The sequence below is a fragment of the Sesamum indicum genome, linkage group LG2 (assembly GCF_000512975.1).
Source record: "Sesamum indicum cultivar Zhongzhi No. 13 linkage group LG2, S_indicum_v1.0, whole genome shotgun sequence".
Lineage (NCBI taxonomy): Eukaryota > Viridiplantae > Streptophyta > Magnoliopsida > Lamiales > Pedaliaceae > Sesamum > Sesamum indicum.
In genome coordinates, this window is record NC_026146.1 from 10405547 (window position 1) to 10424040 (window position 18494).

An 18494-nucleotide genomic window follows, 5' to 3' on the forward strand; every position below is an offset into this window, starting at 1 on the left:
GGCCATAGTTTTTTATTTCAACTAGTAATCTGCCCAACTCCTCAGATGATGAAATATGCATTTTAATGCTGAGAGTAAATGTCAGCCTAGCATCTACTTCATTTAGAAATGAATGATGCCTAAACTGCAGGGGACATTACCTAACAATTGTGATTGAGCAATATTCAGGCAACCAAACTCAAAAAGCTTTCAATGAGATAAAAAAAACAATTAAAAACCACAAGTTTACTGTCGATATGGAACAGTAAAAACAAAAACCTGTCCTCAGGATTGAAATTCTTTTGGGATTTTTAACTTTGTGAACTTATTTCCTGAAGTTAAACTTTGTGCATTGAGACGGAAAAAGAAAAAAAACTCTTAGAACACAGCCCATCTATATATGGATATTTCAGTTATTTAATTTGATTGGGGAAGTGATATCTTCACATGTTTCATATTGTTAGCCTGATACATTCCTACCCTACTTGATACCATCATGTGAGGCCTGGTTTCATGATTCTTCATGTTTTAATTCTGAGAGTTGCCGCATAAAGTAGCAAAACTTTAACAATTCTCTTGTTAAATGTGGGAGCATCTGTGAACACCCTTGAGTAGTTGTGCCTGCATTCTCCATGTGTATATGTCATCTTTTATCATCTTTTTCTTCTTCTTTCTATTTAAGTTACCTGCCTTCTTAAGCTTGTTCTGGCCAAACCTTAAAACTTTAAATCCCAAGAGCTGTTAAGAATGTTGAGTTGGTCTTGTAATTGTTATGAAAATATTTCATCTCTATGCATATGTACTTATATCTATATAATATGTAATTACATATATAGATTTTTTATTGACACTATTAGTTTACTATAATCTGCTTGATTTCTTATCCCCACGGATTGTTTTTGTGAATTTAATTGGTTTTCTTACCATGTTATATGTCGAAACTGATTTATCTACTATCTTCTTTCAGGTAGAGCCTTGGAGGAATTACGTGCCTCTATGTTCAGCAAATTACGGTTAATCGATGGTGCCAAGCGTCAACAGCAATCTCTATGGGGACCAACTGTTGCTCTTACATTCAACTTTTTGGTTTCTGTTAGTATTATCTTGATGAACAAATTGGTAAACTACATACCTTTTCTCCTATTTCATGCTATGTGAAAATCACATAATAATTTAGGCTCTGACCTTATCGTTTTCGTTCGTCCAGGTACTTGTCAGGGTTGGATTTAATTATCCAATATTCTTGACTTTTATTCACTACGTAGTTAGTTGGTTGATAATGGCACTTTTAAAAACTCTGTCAATTCTCTCCCTATCTTCTCCACCCAAGTCGACAAAATACTCATCATTGTTATCACTCGGTATAGTTATGTCTCTCTCCACTGGTCTTGCCAATGTTAGCTTGAAATATAACAGGTGAGGCATTATCATCACTATCACTTCACCTTGTCTATGTCTTACGTACATTTGTTCTCAGTAACGGTGCAAACATATTTTTCCAGTGTCGGATTTTACCAGATGGCTAAGATTGCTGTGACGCCTGCTATAGTTTTAGCTGAATTCCTTCTCTTCCGGAAAAGAATTTCAGTGCAAAAGGTAACAATCTGTTAGCCAATGTTCTAAGTCCATTGTGAAACTAGAGACTAGGTTGATACTATACTCTATTCTTGGATGCAAATGGTTTAGCTATATGTAAGACAGCGATGAAAACAATGACATTGAAGAATTCTGGTCCTAGATCATTTTCTGTATTGCAGTGTGCTCGTAAACTTTTCCCATCTAGATGTAGGAAAAGTTATGTTAGAAAAAGAAAAGAAAGAAATCTATGTTATCAACTCCTTAATACGTTCAAATCATTGTAAATGGTGAAGTCTTTTAAGTAAATGGGTATTCTTCACAATGAACTGCAACTAGCTGCTATATTTATGAAATAAGAGGAACTGTTTAGTGAGACTGTTCCTACTTTTTGGTACTAACTATGCAATTTCAGGTACTTGCACTAACTGTAGTATCCATCGGTGTCGCTGTTGCTACTGTGACCGATCTTCAGTTTCATTTTTTCGGTGCTTGCATAGCAGTAGCATGGATTATACCAAGTGCAGTTAATAAAATACTGTGGTCGAATCTTCAACAGCAAGACAACTGGAGTGCCCTGGCGTAAGTCACATGTTTACATAGGTTCTGTTTTCTCTTTTTTTAGGAAATCCTTTTCAGTATTCCGTTATTGGACATTATAGGCCGTAATTTCCTTTCATGCCTGTTGTTCTGACAGGCTAATGTGGAAAACAACACCTATTACATTGTTCTTCCTGGTTATGATGATGCCATCACTGGACCCTCCTGGTGTCCTTTCTTTTGATTGGAACTTCTACAACAGTGCTACTATTGGTGGTTCCGCTGTTCTCGGCTTCTTGCTTCAGTGGTCTGGTGCTCTAGCTCTTGGGTAGGTATCTTGCTCTAGTGCTCCGGTTTAAGCTTATAAAATGACCAAGAATGTTAAGCTGGCGATACTTAAACGAAACCAAAAGCTTGGTATCGACTTACTAAAGATGCTAAACCGGTGATCTTGTCCTCTAATGTAAATAGTTCAGCCGAAATGCAGTTCGAGTCTTCATTGTATTGAGCTAATCGATATTAGAAATGCAATAGCTATATCGTTAACCATGTGCTTCCTCATCGACGTAGGGCGACCTCTGCAACGACCCATGTCGTTCTTGGACAGTTCAAAACTTGTGTCATTCTTCTGGGAGGCTTTCTTCTCTTTGGTTCAAATCCCGGGCTAACAAGCATTCTGGGAGCCGCCACAGCTCTCATCGGTATGTCTTTCTACACGTACCTCAACTTGCAATCACGGCAGCAATCAGCCAAAGTATCACCGAGGCAATCTGCTTTGCCATTGTTATCAAAATCCAAGCTCAGCAAAGAAAACGGTGACTCCCACGATGGAGGTGGTGGAGAGGAGCACGTCTGATATGCCGTCAAGAACCGCAACTGTCGTCTACTGGTGAAGCCTTTCATCAAACTCCAATTTTGAACAGACTCTACATCTGTTGGTTTCTAGACATGATTAACGGCCCTAGCTAACCTTTTGACATTCTCATAATTATGTCTGAGTACTGAATTTGCTCATCTGGTTGTAAATGCTGTTAGAATTTCATTTTTTAGTTTTATTGGTCAGTGTATATTGCCTGAAATTGTTGCATCATTATTTATTTCGAAAACAAATACTTTATTTTTAAGTATATTGGTCAGTGTTCATGCTTATTTCGATTCAATCATTGTTCTTATTGCCTTAAAGTTTTTGTTCGGTTTTGTTTTGAAAGAAAGATTTGAAATGACTCTTTTGGGGCTTGCAGCAAAAAGATTTGGCGAGGGTTGCATTACAAAAATGGGCAAAATTGCAATTTTGATCCCATAACATATGCCTTTTGCGATTTTGGTTCCATTATTTGACCCTTCACCACATTTAATCCCAAAAATGTAAAAAGTTTGCAATTTTAGTCCCATTAACAATTTCCATCCAATTCTTCACGGAAGGCGTACGTGCTCCGTTATTTTAACTATGAGTTGACTGGAAGAGTTGGCCAAAGAGAGAAATCAAATATTTCCCCCAAAATCTCAAACACGAACCCTAGCCCCTCTCACATTCAGACTTGATTTGTAGCAAATTGGATGAAAGTTTGTGAAGAAACTTCAGAAACCAGGAAGGAAAAGTAGCGATTACTTGTTAGGGGCTCATTTGCAATGTCCAAACAGCCGACAGAATTTGTTGGGTATCCACCGCCACATTACTGTGAGTTCCCCTTCTTACTTTTGTATGTGTAAAAATGATTGTGTTGTGGTTTGAGATTGTAAAGTTACTGGATATTGATATATATATATATATATGTGTGTGTGTGTGTGTGTGTGTGTGTAATACATGTGAGGTTGTGACTTGTTATTTGCATTTGTGGTCCCCTGTTTCCTTGACTTAATTTTGTTTTTTGCTGAGTATGGTGGACCATAATGTACGATCTTTTTTATTTTGAAGTGATAGTTTATTTTCGTTTGCCTACTACTTTCTGTCATTTTGTATTTTGTATTATAAAGTTTGCCTTGCCTTTTCTTGTGTGTTGAGTTGTTGTTCTTTTTTTTTCTTTTTTTATGGCTTTACAGATGATCTTGCCCTTGAGGTTACGTTAAAAATTCATTATGGAAGGCATTTTAGACACATGCCCCCTGAATATGTTGGGGAGGGGGAGAGTGGTATTGGTATTTTTGATTATGTAGATATTAATACAATATCTATTGGCTACATTGATAAATTATGTGTAGAGATTGGTTATTTGGGTGTTAAAACGTATCATGTAGTACATAATAGTATATGGAAACAGATGAGATTATGGAATTGTGCTTAAAATATTATTGTGATAGAGTAGTGGATACTTATGTTACAAGATAGATTATGATCAAACAAGTGATGAGGAGAGAGATAAAAATGATGATCTTGTTTACAAAGAAAACATTGATTCTAAGGATGAATGGCAAGGAAATGAGGAGGGTAATCATCAAAACAATGATTAGGAAGTGGGGGATGACTCACGAGACAATCCCTATGTTTGGTTTTGTAATTTGCACACCTGCACTAGGTGTGCAATTTTAATTTTAAATATATTTTTTTTATTATAATTTATTCTTATCTCTCTCTTCTTTCATCTCTGTCGCAGCCTTCTTTTCTCTCTGTCGCAACCTTCTTCTCTTTCTTTCTTTTCTTCTTTCTTCTTTCTTGTTTCTTCTCTCTTTCCTTTTCTTCTTCTCTTTTTCTTCTCTTTCTTCTTCTTTCATTTTTGTTTTTCTTGGCAGAGGGTCGGTTTCCTTTTCTTTTTCTCATTTTCTCTTTTTCCTTCTCCTTCTTCTTCTTTCATTTTTGTTCTTCTTGGTAGATGGTTGCCAGATCTTGTTTTCCTTCTCTTTTCTTATTTTTCCTCGCGTTTTTTTTTCTTTCTCTTTTGTTGTTTGATCTAACTTTTATTATGTGAAATTTGCAGCAATTGGAGCACCCTTTTCTCTGCCGTTTGTGTCGCCGCCGCCACCAGAGTCAACGCCGTCGCCGTCTCTGTCGCGAGTTTACAGATCTGAAAATTGATCTCTTACCTAACTTTGTCTTTGCTTTTGTCAAAGAGTTTGATCCAAGTAGCTGAGTTTTGGAGGTGGGTTTTTTATGTGAAGTGAGGAAATGATGAAGAGGGTCGGAGATGAGATGAAAAATGAAGTCTTGCAGCTGGTGGAGAGACCGGGGAGGAATAAAGATTGTGAGAATCAGACTGTTGAAACGGAGTTGGAGACTGAGACCCAACATCCATACGCCTTTCATGTTTCTCTCCGGTCAGCCACACTGTTCTTCTTTATTTAAATTTAGGATGTTGTTTTTAGTTATGAACTACTTCTATCAATTTTGACATGTTGCTCAACATATGTTGGTTATTGAGAAAAATTAGCACCGATTTGTACATTATAATTTTTTTTATATATTTTCAGAAATTGATTTGGTTGTGTTGTAGTATATAGTATTGGCGCACTATAGAGACCTATTTTGCCGCACTGTAGATAAGGCAATAACTGAGTATTTATTGCATGGAGTGTTGAAATGTATATCAATTGCAGTGACTATACACTGCAATTTCGTGCTACTACTATTCTTGATTTAACATTTCACTGATAGGTTTTGCATTATATTTATTGAAATTTGACTTGTGTGGCAGTGCATTATATTTACTTTTAAGCTTTAGTGTGGCAGTGCATGACTGATATGCATTGTACTGTCAGTGCCTTTTATTTATTGATAAGCTTTAGTGTGACGGTGTTGCTTTTTAATACATTGACTACATCCACTTGTATTGTTTGCCAATTGTCTGTGGAGATTCACATGGTCACAGTGACACTTTTGGCATATTTGAAACTATAACATATATGTTACTTATTTGGTCTATATATATAGCATTCATATCGTTCGCTAAAAAAACGACTCCATCTAAACTTCAAAGTTCAAACACTTGTATTGGTTATTGAGTATGTATCTGAATATACTGTTGCACTCGGGGAACGGTAGCTTGCATTCCACTTTTCGTCGGTGTTCTGCTTTTAAACCATCATATTCCTACGTTAGAAGCAAAAAAGTACTTGTTAATCCCAAAACATCAAAACAAAAACATCAAAACAAAAACATTAAAAACATTAAAACAAAAACATTAAAAACATTAATTCAAACATAATAAATGGTTTTGGTACAATCAGAAGATGATTTTGCAAGTGATAAGGGGTTTGAGGGCGAAGAATGCACAAACTTTCCACTGTTCAATCAAGTGGATGCTTATAATCCTAAACTCCAATTGGGCCTAAATTTTTACTTCTAAAACAGAGTTTAGAATTTCCATCCAATCACATACCATCACAACAAGAAGAAACTTGAAGATAACATAGAATGATAAAAGAAGAATATATACTAAGTGTGCAGAAGATGAATGTGACTGCAAGTGTCATGCTTTGAAAAGCAAGAATGAACAAATGTTTCAAATCAGATAGTATAATCCCAACCACAAGTGTGGGGTTTTATATAATGAGAAGAATGTAAAAGGTTCTTGGTTATTAGGCAAATATGAGACTTCTTTTAGGACTGATCCTAAAACAAATGTGAAGGGATTTAGGAATAATGTAATTACAGATATCAGGTTGCATGTATCTAATTTTCAAGCTTATAGGACAAAACATGTTGCATTGAAAGCTATTGAGGGAAAACAGAGGACCAATATGCTAGATTATACGATTATGTAGCTGAAAGAAGGAAGAACATCAGGTAGGCCTGCTAGAGCAAGAAGGCTTGAACCAAATGAACAAGTTAGAAAGTAAAAGAAGAGAAGAAGGGAAGTCAAAGGACAACAAAGTGAGCATAGACTTAAAAGGCAACCAATGACAATAGTGTGCAGCAAATGTGCTGAACAAGGACATAACAAAAAAGGTTGCAATAGACAAATTGATACAACAAATGAAACAAGCCAAGTAAGTGTTATATGCTTATATTACTTGTTTGAATAATTGAGTTTAACTTTTCTTGCATGAATGCTTGAAATAGATACATATTTCTCCACAAGATTCATATTGTGATTTTTTGATATTTTCAACATGCTGATTTATAACTAATTAAAACTGCAGGGGCTTAATTATGGATAGGAGCAACATGATGGAATTGAGATTGCAACACAACCTAATAAAATAACAGTAAGTGCCTAATATTTTAGTGTTATATGCAGCCTGAATGTGTTAATTTATTTGATTTTTCTGTGTTATAAGTGAGGAAACGAACTCAATCATTGTCAACTCAAGCATTTAGGGATTCCTAGAAGAGCAACATCCCAACCACTAAATCCAAAATATTTTATCCATCAATCCCTGCAACAAGTGGAATCTGTACAAGAGCAGCATCAAGGAGGGCAGGTCAAATACACAAATTCCAACACCATTTCTGAATGTCACAAACACTCCTTCACCATCACCACCTAATTCCTTACATCTGGGCTAGGAAGAGTGAACATTCAAAAATCAGTGTCATTTGCTCGAGGTTATCCACCAATAGCAAAATCAATTATGACTCGGGAAAGAGCAAAAATCACAGCTGAACATAATTTTCCTGTTTTGAAAAAGGATGGGAAGAAATTTGTTACGTTGTCTAACCTCGCTGCAATTATTAAGGCAACAACTTCAAAAGTCAAAGGAAAAGAGAAGGCTTGACATGCAATGATATGTACTTTTTTTATTTTTTGTCCTCAAAACATCATGACCAAAATGAATGTACACATTTTACTATGTGGAGATGTGACTTTATTTTAAAAATCAATGTGGAGTTTTTCTAGTATTGGTTAGTGTTTGTTGTTTTATGGGATCATTGACTTTTTATTCCAGGTTTTATATACCTTGTTCCATATTTGAATTGGAATAGAATGCATTGTTATAAACATATATTTCCAAAGTAATATTAAAATTCTACATTAAAGTATCATTAAATTATAACCATACAATATATTTAAATTTTCATAATAGCAAAAACATTACCGTAAACATAAAATATACCATTTAAAACATATCTAAAACTTCACACTATTATAGACATTAAATTACATAACATAGTTTTACAACCAATAGTATGCTTCATCTACACCATTGCAAAATGATGAAGTCTTCTTCTCCATCCTCATCCACAATCAACTTCAATTTCATCCCAACTATATGAACAGAATCATTAACCAAGAAACACTAACATACAAACAAGAACATTGTGTTTCTTTTGTAAATTCGCCACTTCATACTCCAAATATTGATCTTCCGCAGCAGCCCAAGGATAATCAATTTTTATTGGACACAAACTGGAGGATCTTCCCACACAAAGAATGAACAATTACCTCGACCCATAGAGCAATTATAGAACCTCCTACCCCGGTTATCTTTGATCCATGAAGTCCGCAATTTCACCCTCTTGTCAGGGTAGCATAACACTTCTTCATCACCATTGTTCGTTGCTTGAGAGCTTGAGCTTGTTCTTTTCATGACTTTGAGAAGTTTGAGTTTTTTCTTTAACATAACCACATTATTGTTACTTTATTCTTTTATGAACTAGGTGAAGAAAAAACCTTGTTTTTGTTAGTCTTTTCCCTCCAAAATTTCCCCCCTAAAGTATGATACTCTCTGGCCAACTCTTTCAGTCAACCCATGGTTAAAATAACGGAACACGTGTGCCGCACGTGCTCATTCCATGAAGAATTGGATGGAAATTGGTAATGAGACTAAAACTACAAATTTTTTTACGCTTGTGGGACTTGATGTGGTGACGGGTCAAACAATGAGATCAAAATCGCAAAAAGCGGAAGTTATGGGACCAAAATTATAATCTTTCCACAAAAAATATAATATTTAATCATGATTAATAATAAACAGTTGTTGTAAAATAATTAGTGATCATGTGTTGGATTTTTATCCGAAAGTGATGACCCCAAATTAATCGACAATTATAGAAATAATGAAGGGTTTATAAAACCCTTATATAATAATTTACAGATAAATAATCAAACGAAATAACAGATAAATAATACAATATGAAAGCAGTAAAATAAATGGCTTAGGAGCCAGATTCGGCAATCAAATGCCCAAGCTCCACCACCTGCCGGCAACCCTCACGGTTGCAAAACCCACAAATCCACCAAGACACAAAGACACTAAGACCCACAAAAATCCACTTAGGTTTCACTAAGAATCACTTAGAAAACAGTAAGTATTTTGTTCTTCACAAAGAAGATATTTTGACAAAGAATTTCACAAAGAAGGTTTCGTTCTTTCTTGTTCTTGTTCGAATCTTTTTAAACCAGAAAAGAGGGTAAGAGTTTTATAGTGGTCGGACATTGAAGACGAAAGTGGTGGAGGATTTTCCAAATTCATGGAAATTAGAATTTAGAGAATCAAGGAATAGAGAATTGAAGAAGAAAGAGGAATGAAACGATCGGCTGAAAATGAGGGGCTTTGGAAGAAAGGATTAGGGTTAGGGAATTAAGTAGCTGGGTCAACGGGTCGGGTTGGGTGATGGGCCGGTAGCAAGTGGCTGCCATCCATTAAGGGGCCTTGGTGAGTTAGGCCGTGGGCCAAAATTTAACATCATGATTATGCAACAATTGTTGGCTGTGGTTTTTGCAAGGGTGGCTGTAGTAAATAATTTTGTAACTTGCCCCGCTTGTTTGTTCAAACAAAGGGATCGATTTCTATTACAATTCCTATTGCATTTTTTTATTTTATTTCACATATATATCTATCTATATATTATTTGTATAAAAGAATTTCTTTGATAAAATTGAATATAAGTAAAAAAAAAAAAATTGGATTACAAAATTCAATCCGTTCAAACAAATTAAACTTATGTTCCATTGGAATAAGGCATCTAATTAGGTTCAAACTCCTAACATTTTTTCACTCTCATATTTTCACCAACATAGTCTATTAAGTTTCATAATTGCTTTATTGGGGTTTGGGTTGTACTTGTTAGCTGGCCCATTTATATTCGAACCAAATTTAATTAAATATGGTTAAAAAATTGAATTTTTCAATATTTAAATTGTACTTTTTTTTAAGTAAAATTGATCAACTATTATTATTTGAAATAAATAGATTATGATCATTCATGTTGAAAATCTAAATCAAACAATGACAACTATAATAAGCATATCCTGATCGACAATATTGAATATATTATATATAAACAACACCTATTATTATAGCATGTATTTAAATTGTACTCGTGAGTCGAGCTTGAGCTTTATTAGGTCAATTCAGAGAGTTTTAGCAAAGATACTTGTATTTATTTATTTATCATTTGTTTAATAAAATATTTTTATAAGACAAAAAAATGAGGCAAAAAAAATTTAAAGTAGACAATAACTCACTCTATTGTAATCTAATTACACTGCATGCTGCATCATTTGACACTGATGGGTGACCTGTCTGGACTTGTAAGCCCCTTGTCGAGTGTTGATGCTAGTTGTGCTCTCGTGTCGGCGGTAGAAGAGGAAATTGTCTACCTGAAAAAGGCCCCTCCCTTCTCTTCTTAGCGGAATATTATAAAATTAAGGATAATTACATTTACATTCCTTAGTTTATGGCCTGTTTACACAAATCATTCTTATCTTTTAGATAATTACATATATACCCATCAAAATATCATTATCACTTACATAAACTACCTCTTACTTTTTTGAAAAATTCACTCACACCTCCTAAAAATGTTAGCATCATTACACAAACTATCCCTACTTTTTAGCTATCAAGGGTAGTTTCTACAATTTTTCAAAAGACAGAGATGGTTTGTATAAATAAAATATAAAACAGAGAGTGTAAATATAATTATTTCTAAAATTAATAGGCTGAAAAAATTAAAATAGACAATATCTTACATTAATTGCCCTAATCATTCAATCGTTGCATTTTTTATGCCACCTATGGCAACCATTTGAGAAAATAAAATGTAAAATTGAAAAAGTTAAAACAAACAATACAACACGCCCGAGAGACCCTAATTGTGTTGCATAGGGGTGTAAACAAGTCGAGCTCGATTTTTTTTTGTGAGCTCGAGCTCGATTCAGAGAGCGGCTCAAAGCTCAAACTCAAGCTCGTGGACTGAGATGCAAAGATGAAGTTCATAATACCATTCTGCTAACATGAATTCATCCATAAAAATGCAAAGATGAATATCACAATACCATTCTGCTAACACGAATTCATCCATAAAAATCATTCCAGATAAAAAAGAAAAGCTAAACAAAGAGCAATCAGCTGAAATCGCAGATAGCTAAATATTCACTCTCAGAACAGAGCATCAACAACTCAATAAACATAGCATAACCTCAAATAAACAGGAGACAACCACCAAATCCAAGTCATTGTTACTCCTTTGTAAAACCCATGGTTCATACAAAATGAAACAAGAAAAGCGAAGAAAGAAATTCTCATAAGAAAGCGAGCGCCGTCCTCGTTGCTTGGTTGGCCGACACAACAGCGAGCGTCGTCCTCATTGCCGCTGGTAGATGGAGGAGCTTGCAATCGTTGATTTGGGCTAGAATTTTAGGAGTTGGATTTGGGGAGAAATGAGAGATGAGAAAGAATGAGAAAGAAAGAGAACATGGTTTTTTGGTATATTTTTTTAATTATTATTATTATTAGATCATGAGATCGAATCACCAAATTTTTATATAGACATAATTGAATTAATATATGTTCACAATATGCAAAATTTATATATTTATAAATGTTAGTATAATAATGATGTAATTATCATCTTATATTGTTGAACAACATGGGTTAGTCGGGCAATCAAAATTCAGATCAAATCGTTAGATATAATCAAATATACAAAAAAATACATTTGGTAAGTTTTAGACTTATTGAATATACGGATGTCGAGATATCGTATTCAGAACATAAGAGTAATCATTCAAGACGGTGTATCGTTGAATAAGGCCATGTGATTTTAAATCATTCCATCTGATATGATATAATAAACACAATCTTGTATATATTTAAATTTAGTATGAATCGAGTGCTTGAATTTTAAGATATCGTAATTATTGATTAAACTTTTTGATTCATTATATATAATAAAATAATAATTAAAATTGTTCAACCATCATTATTATTATTATCACTATTTTTAGATTAATTCATTAGAATTACTAAATTTTGACATAAATTTATAAATAATAAAATAGATTGCATAATGAATAGTATGTATCTTGATATAAATATAAAACTCAAAAATAGATGAAAAATTATAAGTGAATTACTTGTCAATTTAAAAAAAGTATAACGTAATACAAATATATATTAAAATATAATATAAAATTTATATGTGTCATATTAAATAATAATTATATAATATAAAGTTTATATGTGTCATACTAAATAATAATTTTAATTACAAAAAATATTATAATTTACTAAATTATTGATTAAATTTATTTTTATATAAAGATTAAATATATAAATAAAAGTCTATATGGTCAATTTTGAGTATAAAATTGATAAAGTATTGAATATAAAATTAAATATATAAAAAATTTAAAAATAAAAATATATATAAAAAATAGAAAAAGCTCGTGAGTCGGCTGGTGAGCTGATGAACAGAAACAATTGAGCTCGAGCTTGAGCTGGCTCAACAATTGAGCTCAAAATGCTTCGCGAGCCGGTTCGACTCATTTGCCACCCCTAGTGTTGCATGATGCATTTTCACTAATGCTAAGATATTGTAGTGGCATTCCCATTTTTAGAATTGATCTTAATCAAAATAAGAAAAATATCAATATAATTCTGCAAAAAAAAAAATTACTTATTAAATAGAAATGATTTCTTTTTTTTTTTGAGAAGTTGATTACTTATACATTATAATTTATTGCGTATTAATAATTGCATAACTAAAAATCACATCAAGATACAAATACTATTAGAATAAATTACAACGATCTTTTTTGAGGTTTGATGTAATTTTTCGAATATCTCTTATTATTTGAAAAATTACAAATACCTCCTAATGTCTAATGAAATTATGTAATTATTGGATGGAGGTATAAAATTATCAACTTTGCTCTTACTATATCTTTTTTATTTTTTAAAATAAAAAAATTGAACTGGGCGTATCAAAAAAATTTAAAATTCATAAAAAACTTATTCACTTAGTCCATAAAAAAATTTCAAAATTTTAAAAAATAAATAAAATTATAATTCTTAATCCACTAGGACATTTTGTTTAGTTCACCATAAAAATGGATAGAAACTTAACGGATTGGACTAATTATTAGACGACCATTAAAATCAGGGGAGTATTTGTAATTTTTTAAACAACAAGAAGATACTTTTAATTATGTTCAAACCTTAGGAGAGATGTTGTAATTTATCCATACTATTAACATATGAAACTATTAAGTACATAAAAACGTACATATATATATATATATATATATTTATGGAACTCAAATTCAAAACCTGTTAATTTTAACACCTTGGATCCATTATTCAAAGAAATCCATATATAACGGTACAATCGATATTTGAATACTTGAAAAGTCGTACATACACGATTTGTATTATTTTCTTTTCTTCTCCACTAAATATACTCAATAAAAACATTATTAAGACAAGAAGAGATTTTATGAGTAGGAGAATCGTATAAGTGGTACATAGGTAGGTATATTAAAACATATTTGCAACATGCTGGATCGGGAAAAACTCCGAGAATCAAATGACAAAATGTTCCTTTGCCCCCTTAATTACTAGACAATGTCGCACATGCAACATATATCCAATTGTAATAAATATATAAATAATTAAGATGCCACAATTTGCAGAGTTAATTAAAATTACGGATGATTACACTTTTTTCTCCTGAGATTTGCTTCCATATAATAAATAAGTCCCTACGTTAGACAAAATTTACTGAATTTGCTTATGTTACAAGAAAGAACTGGAAAACAAAATCTACATTTACCCCAAATTGACTTGTTACTAACTTATTACATGTCAAATTAATAAATCTTCTTATGACCAAATTATCCTCATGCGTATTCACGCGTTAATGTATGTGAGGAGGTATACTTCACCTTTATAAGGATAGTTTAGTCCAAAAAAATTATTCGACCTACAATAAATCAGTAATAAGTCATTTGAGGATAAATATTAATTTTCACCCAGTTTTGTTGTTAATATCAACAAATTTTGACTAACAGAAGAACTTATTGTTAGACGAAAGCAAATTTTATGAGTGCTAAATGTAATTTTTCAAACTACAAGGGATTCACATGCAATTACACCAAATTTCATGGGAGAGATGTGCAATTATCCCTTAAAGTTAAATTGTTTGCTGAAGGAATGCCTTGAAGTCACCAAGCTTATAATTATCTTTTCCCAAAGTACAATTAATTTCAGACTTTAATTTAATTATTTCAGAAGCATGCACATGCATGAAAGTTTAGTTCAACGTCATTGATGATTAAACATTGTCAGATGTAAGAAATCGAGAAAATTAAATTAAATTAAATTGAATCAGAAGTATATAAATAATTCGAATTAAATCAATTCAAATCCAACTCATGAACTCGTCCTTTTTTTTTTTTTTTTACTTGTTTGACTTCCGTGTAACAAGATCTTGTCATTAATTAAAAATTATATAAAATGAGAGATAGGAACAATTCAACGAGTATCGTTTTGCATCTCGTCAGGAATTAGATTTCTTTGTCTACCTAAATAAAGTTAATAAGATTCGGGTTAAATTACAATGAGTTTTTTTAAAAATTATCATAATTATAAATATTTTTTATTGTTTGAAAAATACAAATACTGTTTTAGAATTAACAGTCGTATTATCAATACTCCTACGATGGGCTGTTAAAAAAGGTATTTATAATTTTTTATATATAATAAAAATATATTTATAATTATGACAAATTTTAAAAAACTCTGTTGTAATTTACCCTAAGATTCATAATCCCACTTTGGAGACAGTAAATTTTCTCGAGGGATTATTCAAGTAATAAGATCGACGCTAATTTATACGTGCATCTATCTATTTTATTAATAATTTCTATTTTGTCCCTTTTAAATAAAATTTTGTGAACTGTATTTGTTAATGTAATAATCTGCTTTTGATATTTGAATGTAATGAGTGATGTAATGAGCGGAATATATAAAATAAATTCTGGAATAACAATAATAATAATAATTAATTAATTAAATTAGTAAAAGTCGAATAATGGCGGATCGAAGGTTACATAACTAGTTAAGTTAAAAAAAACACTACAATTGTATTCAAATTCCTCTAGAAATTGTACTAATTAATTTCTGTCTAAGACAAAGAAACAAAAATTTAAAAAAAAAATAAAAATAAATAAAACTAGTTATCAAGAAAGACAAGGAATATTGGAATAAATATTTAAGGTGTATAATAAGATGAACAAGAGGTAGCACATGCAGGTACCATATGATTTCCAAGTTGTACACTGACTCCAATGGAAAAATAATTAATTTCCTGCATGCATGCATGCATCCATCTTCATTTCTTTATCCCTTTCTTGGATTCATCATCCAAACAGAACCTAAACCCCAAGAAGCACATAGTATAGAATTGTAATGGGCAAAGCTACCAGCATTCCAAAAATAACCCTGCAAGAATACACATAGTAATTCAGTCTGAATCCTCTATTATAAATAGATATCCTACGTCGTATTGTACGCTATACGTATAAATTATTACATGCATGTGGTGTGTGCGTAGAGTATGATACAAAGTATATGAGTCTTGTAAGCATAGATTAATTAGTAGGTGTAAATGTGTGTGAAAAGGTAGACTTACGCAGTGCTTAGTATGTCTGGATGGACGTTGTATTCTTTAGCAAACACGAAGGGGACAATTCCCTGTGGAAGAGCCGCCTGTCGCCAAAGAAATATTCCTTCAGTTTCACATTTTTATTTTACTTACAACGTACGTGAAAACGATGATCATTTTGAATTATGAATTAAGATGATTCGACCTGAACTATTGCTACGTGGAGAAGAACTCCTCGGAGGCCGATGGCGATGGACGTCGCGGCAATGACAGCAGGCCCTGTCAAGAACCTAACGGCCATCGAAAATGTGGCTACTGACTTTCCGCAAGCAATGATCTTTGGCTGCAAAGCCATGAACAAACCTGCCAGGGAAAAGCTATAGATTTTCTTACATTGTACACAAATTATTACAAATAATGTTTTTTTGAAGAATAATTAGTACCTAGACTGAACATGGCCATGCCGAGACCTGCATCGGACAAAATCGATATCGACCCTTTAACGATTGATGGCATCTGAATGTTCCACCTACGCGTTGACGAATAATATTTCAGACAATTAGGCTATGTAAGAAGATTTTTTGCTGTGTTTGGAGTAGGAAAATGTGTGGAGATCAAACCTGAATGAAATGAGAGACCAAATTAGGCCTAGAAGACTTGAATAAGTATTGGGATTTCTGATGAGTTTCCTCCAGACCATGATGAGTATAAGCCTGGTCATAACACTTGCAGGGGGCATTTGTGTCTTTTTGTCCATTGTTCCTCCTTCCTCTGGATCCATTTTCTTCTGACAAGAATATGGGGAAGCATTGGGGGGAAACTTGGCAGCATCCTCGATTTCGATCTCCTTGCTGTCTCCGTTTGTTTTTCTAGCCGGGCTATCGTTTTCTGTTGGATCAAACAAGACCTATGTAATAAGGAAAGACAGGCTACAATGATGCAAGAAAGTAATTAATGAACATATGTGTAACATAGCATACCTCTTGATGCAGCAGCATGATCTTGTTGGAAAACAGCTTTAGCAGCATCGATGTTTGCGAAATCAGCCGAAGCAGCCTTGTTGACAGCGTTTCTCATGTTTGCCTCAGAGACAGGAGAAGCACTAGAACTCCAAACAAACATGTGAAGCTCCTTGTTTGGATTAGCACTACTATTGTTGTTGCTGCTGCCACTTTCCTTCCTCCTAGGACCGGAGAACATCGGATTCGGAGGTGGATAGGAAGGCGGCATCCCTCCATTGAAAAGCTCACCACTCATACTCCTCCCTTGAGCCGTCCTCTTCTTGGCCATCTTCATCATTTCCTCATCGAAATTCGACGTTCTTGGAGTAGCCCCTTTCGATGACTGCAACGAGAATACGTCCCCTCCAAAGCTGTTTGTGTAGCCATGCTTCGGGCTAGCAGCCTTGCTAGCAAACATGGCGTAGAAATCTGTCTGATTGAAGCTCGATGCACGTGGAGTAGGCTCCCGGGATGACTGAACAGAGTAAATCTCGACACCGGTCAAATTGGACGCCCTTGGAGTCATGGCACTAGAATGCAGGCCCTTGTTGTAGGAAGATATCATGGAGGCAGACGTCGACCGCTTAACTACAACGTGTAGCTTACCGTCATCCCCAATCTCTGCGTCGGCCTGCAACGGCTCCCGGCCATTGAGGGAAATCACATCAGACTCCACCTTGAATGAAGTGATGGAGCCAGCAGTCTCAGGGAACTGATCAGTAATCAGCAGCTTTGCTCCCCTGTACTCAAACATGAACAGCATGAGAGTGTACCAAATGACACTTTGCATAACCACAATTTGCACCATCAGATTGCCTGAGAAGTCCCCATACATGGCCCTGAGCAGTGGGATTCCCATGACAAGAGTGTTGGGGAGAGTAGAGAGAGAAAAGAGAGTGATCATCCACTCCAAGCTGCCATTCTTGCTGAAAGCCTGCCAGAGGAAAAGGGCTGCAAGAATCACAACTTTTTGCAGAGAATCGGCAGCCAAGAAATGGTAGTTCATGGCGTATATGTCGTTGGTGGAAATGAAGTGGAAGCCTAGCAACGGGACTGCGAAAACAGCGACGAAACGGTTGATCCCGGAACACTGATCAGGGGTGAAAATCTTCCACCACCTCACTGAGCCATAGGCAAGAATCATGGCAACGTAGAGTGGGATGATTGCAGCAAGAACATCGTAGATGTCCTTTCCAGTAATCATCGTTTCAGACAGCTGAGAGTTTGAGGGAAAGTTGGGAGAGCAAACGAAGAGGGAATAGGAGGAAAGTTGAGAGGGGGGGAAGGAAGTAAAATATTGGGAAGAGCTGGGGAGTGAAGGACAAGCAGAGTTCCTAATCACATGGAAGTGAGAGAGGGAAAAGGTTGAATATGGCGTTGGTGGTACTTGTGTTGTGTGCATATATAAATCAAACTTTGCAGCTAATAAATGCCATATTTTCACACAGCACATAGGAAGGAACAAGAAACTAGTAAATAAATAAAGGTTGCTCACCGGACTATGAAGAAATAAATGATATTATATAGTTTAAACTATAGGGTTAATTACATTTAATACCCTTCCAAAAATTCTCTTACAATTGACGTCCATCCATTAAAATTTGGGCAGAAAAATAATGCTAATATCAGTAAAG

The 18494-nt window shown here is 34.0% G+C and overlaps 2 protein-coding genes and 1 long non-coding RNA gene across 4 annotated transcripts in view; 2 read left to right on the forward strand and 1 right to left on the reverse strand.

Moving 5' to 3' along the window:
* Window positions 1-3103, forward strand: part of LOC105155716 (uncharacterized membrane protein At1g06890-like) — a 5119-nt gene extending 2016 nt beyond the window's left edge. The window contains exons 2-7 of the mRNA XM_011071637.2: window positions 947-1098; window positions 1187-1395; window positions 1482-1575; window positions 1970-2136; window positions 2252-2422; window positions 2665-3103. Coding sequence (XP_011069939.1) covers window positions 947-1098; window positions 1187-1395; window positions 1482-1575; window positions 1970-2136; window positions 2252-2422; window positions 2665-2950 — 1079 coding nt within the window. The 3' untranslated portion in view covers window positions 2951-3103. The remainder of the gene's footprint in view (window positions 1-946; window positions 1099-1186; window positions 1396-1481; window positions 1576-1969; window positions 2137-2251; window positions 2423-2664) is intronic.
* LOC105155717 lies at window positions 4748-7867 on the forward strand. 2 transcript variants are annotated; one of them, XR_847331.2, is made up of 4 exons: window positions 4748-4824; window positions 5007-5343; window positions 7168-7233; window positions 7306-7867. It is a non-coding gene; the product is annotated as an uncharacterized LOC105155717 (long non-coding RNA). The 2 variants fall into 2 exon arrangements; XR_002286606.1 differs by lacking the exon at window positions 4748-4824 and having other exon boundaries at window positions 4831-5343.
* On the reverse strand, window positions 15539-18242 carry LOC105155718 (auxin efflux carrier component 2). Its single transcript, XM_011071639.2, has 6 exons — window positions 16840-18242; window positions 16480-16747; window positions 16303-16388; window positions 16065-16222; window positions 15887-15963; window positions 15539-15696 (listed from the first exon to the last, which is right to left on the reverse strand). The coding sequence occupies exons 1-6, from the start codon at window positions 18062-18064 to the stop codon at window positions 15630-15632; spliced, it is 1881 nt and encodes a 626-aa protein (XP_011069941.1). The 5' UTR covers window positions 18065-18242; the 3' UTR covers window positions 15539-15629.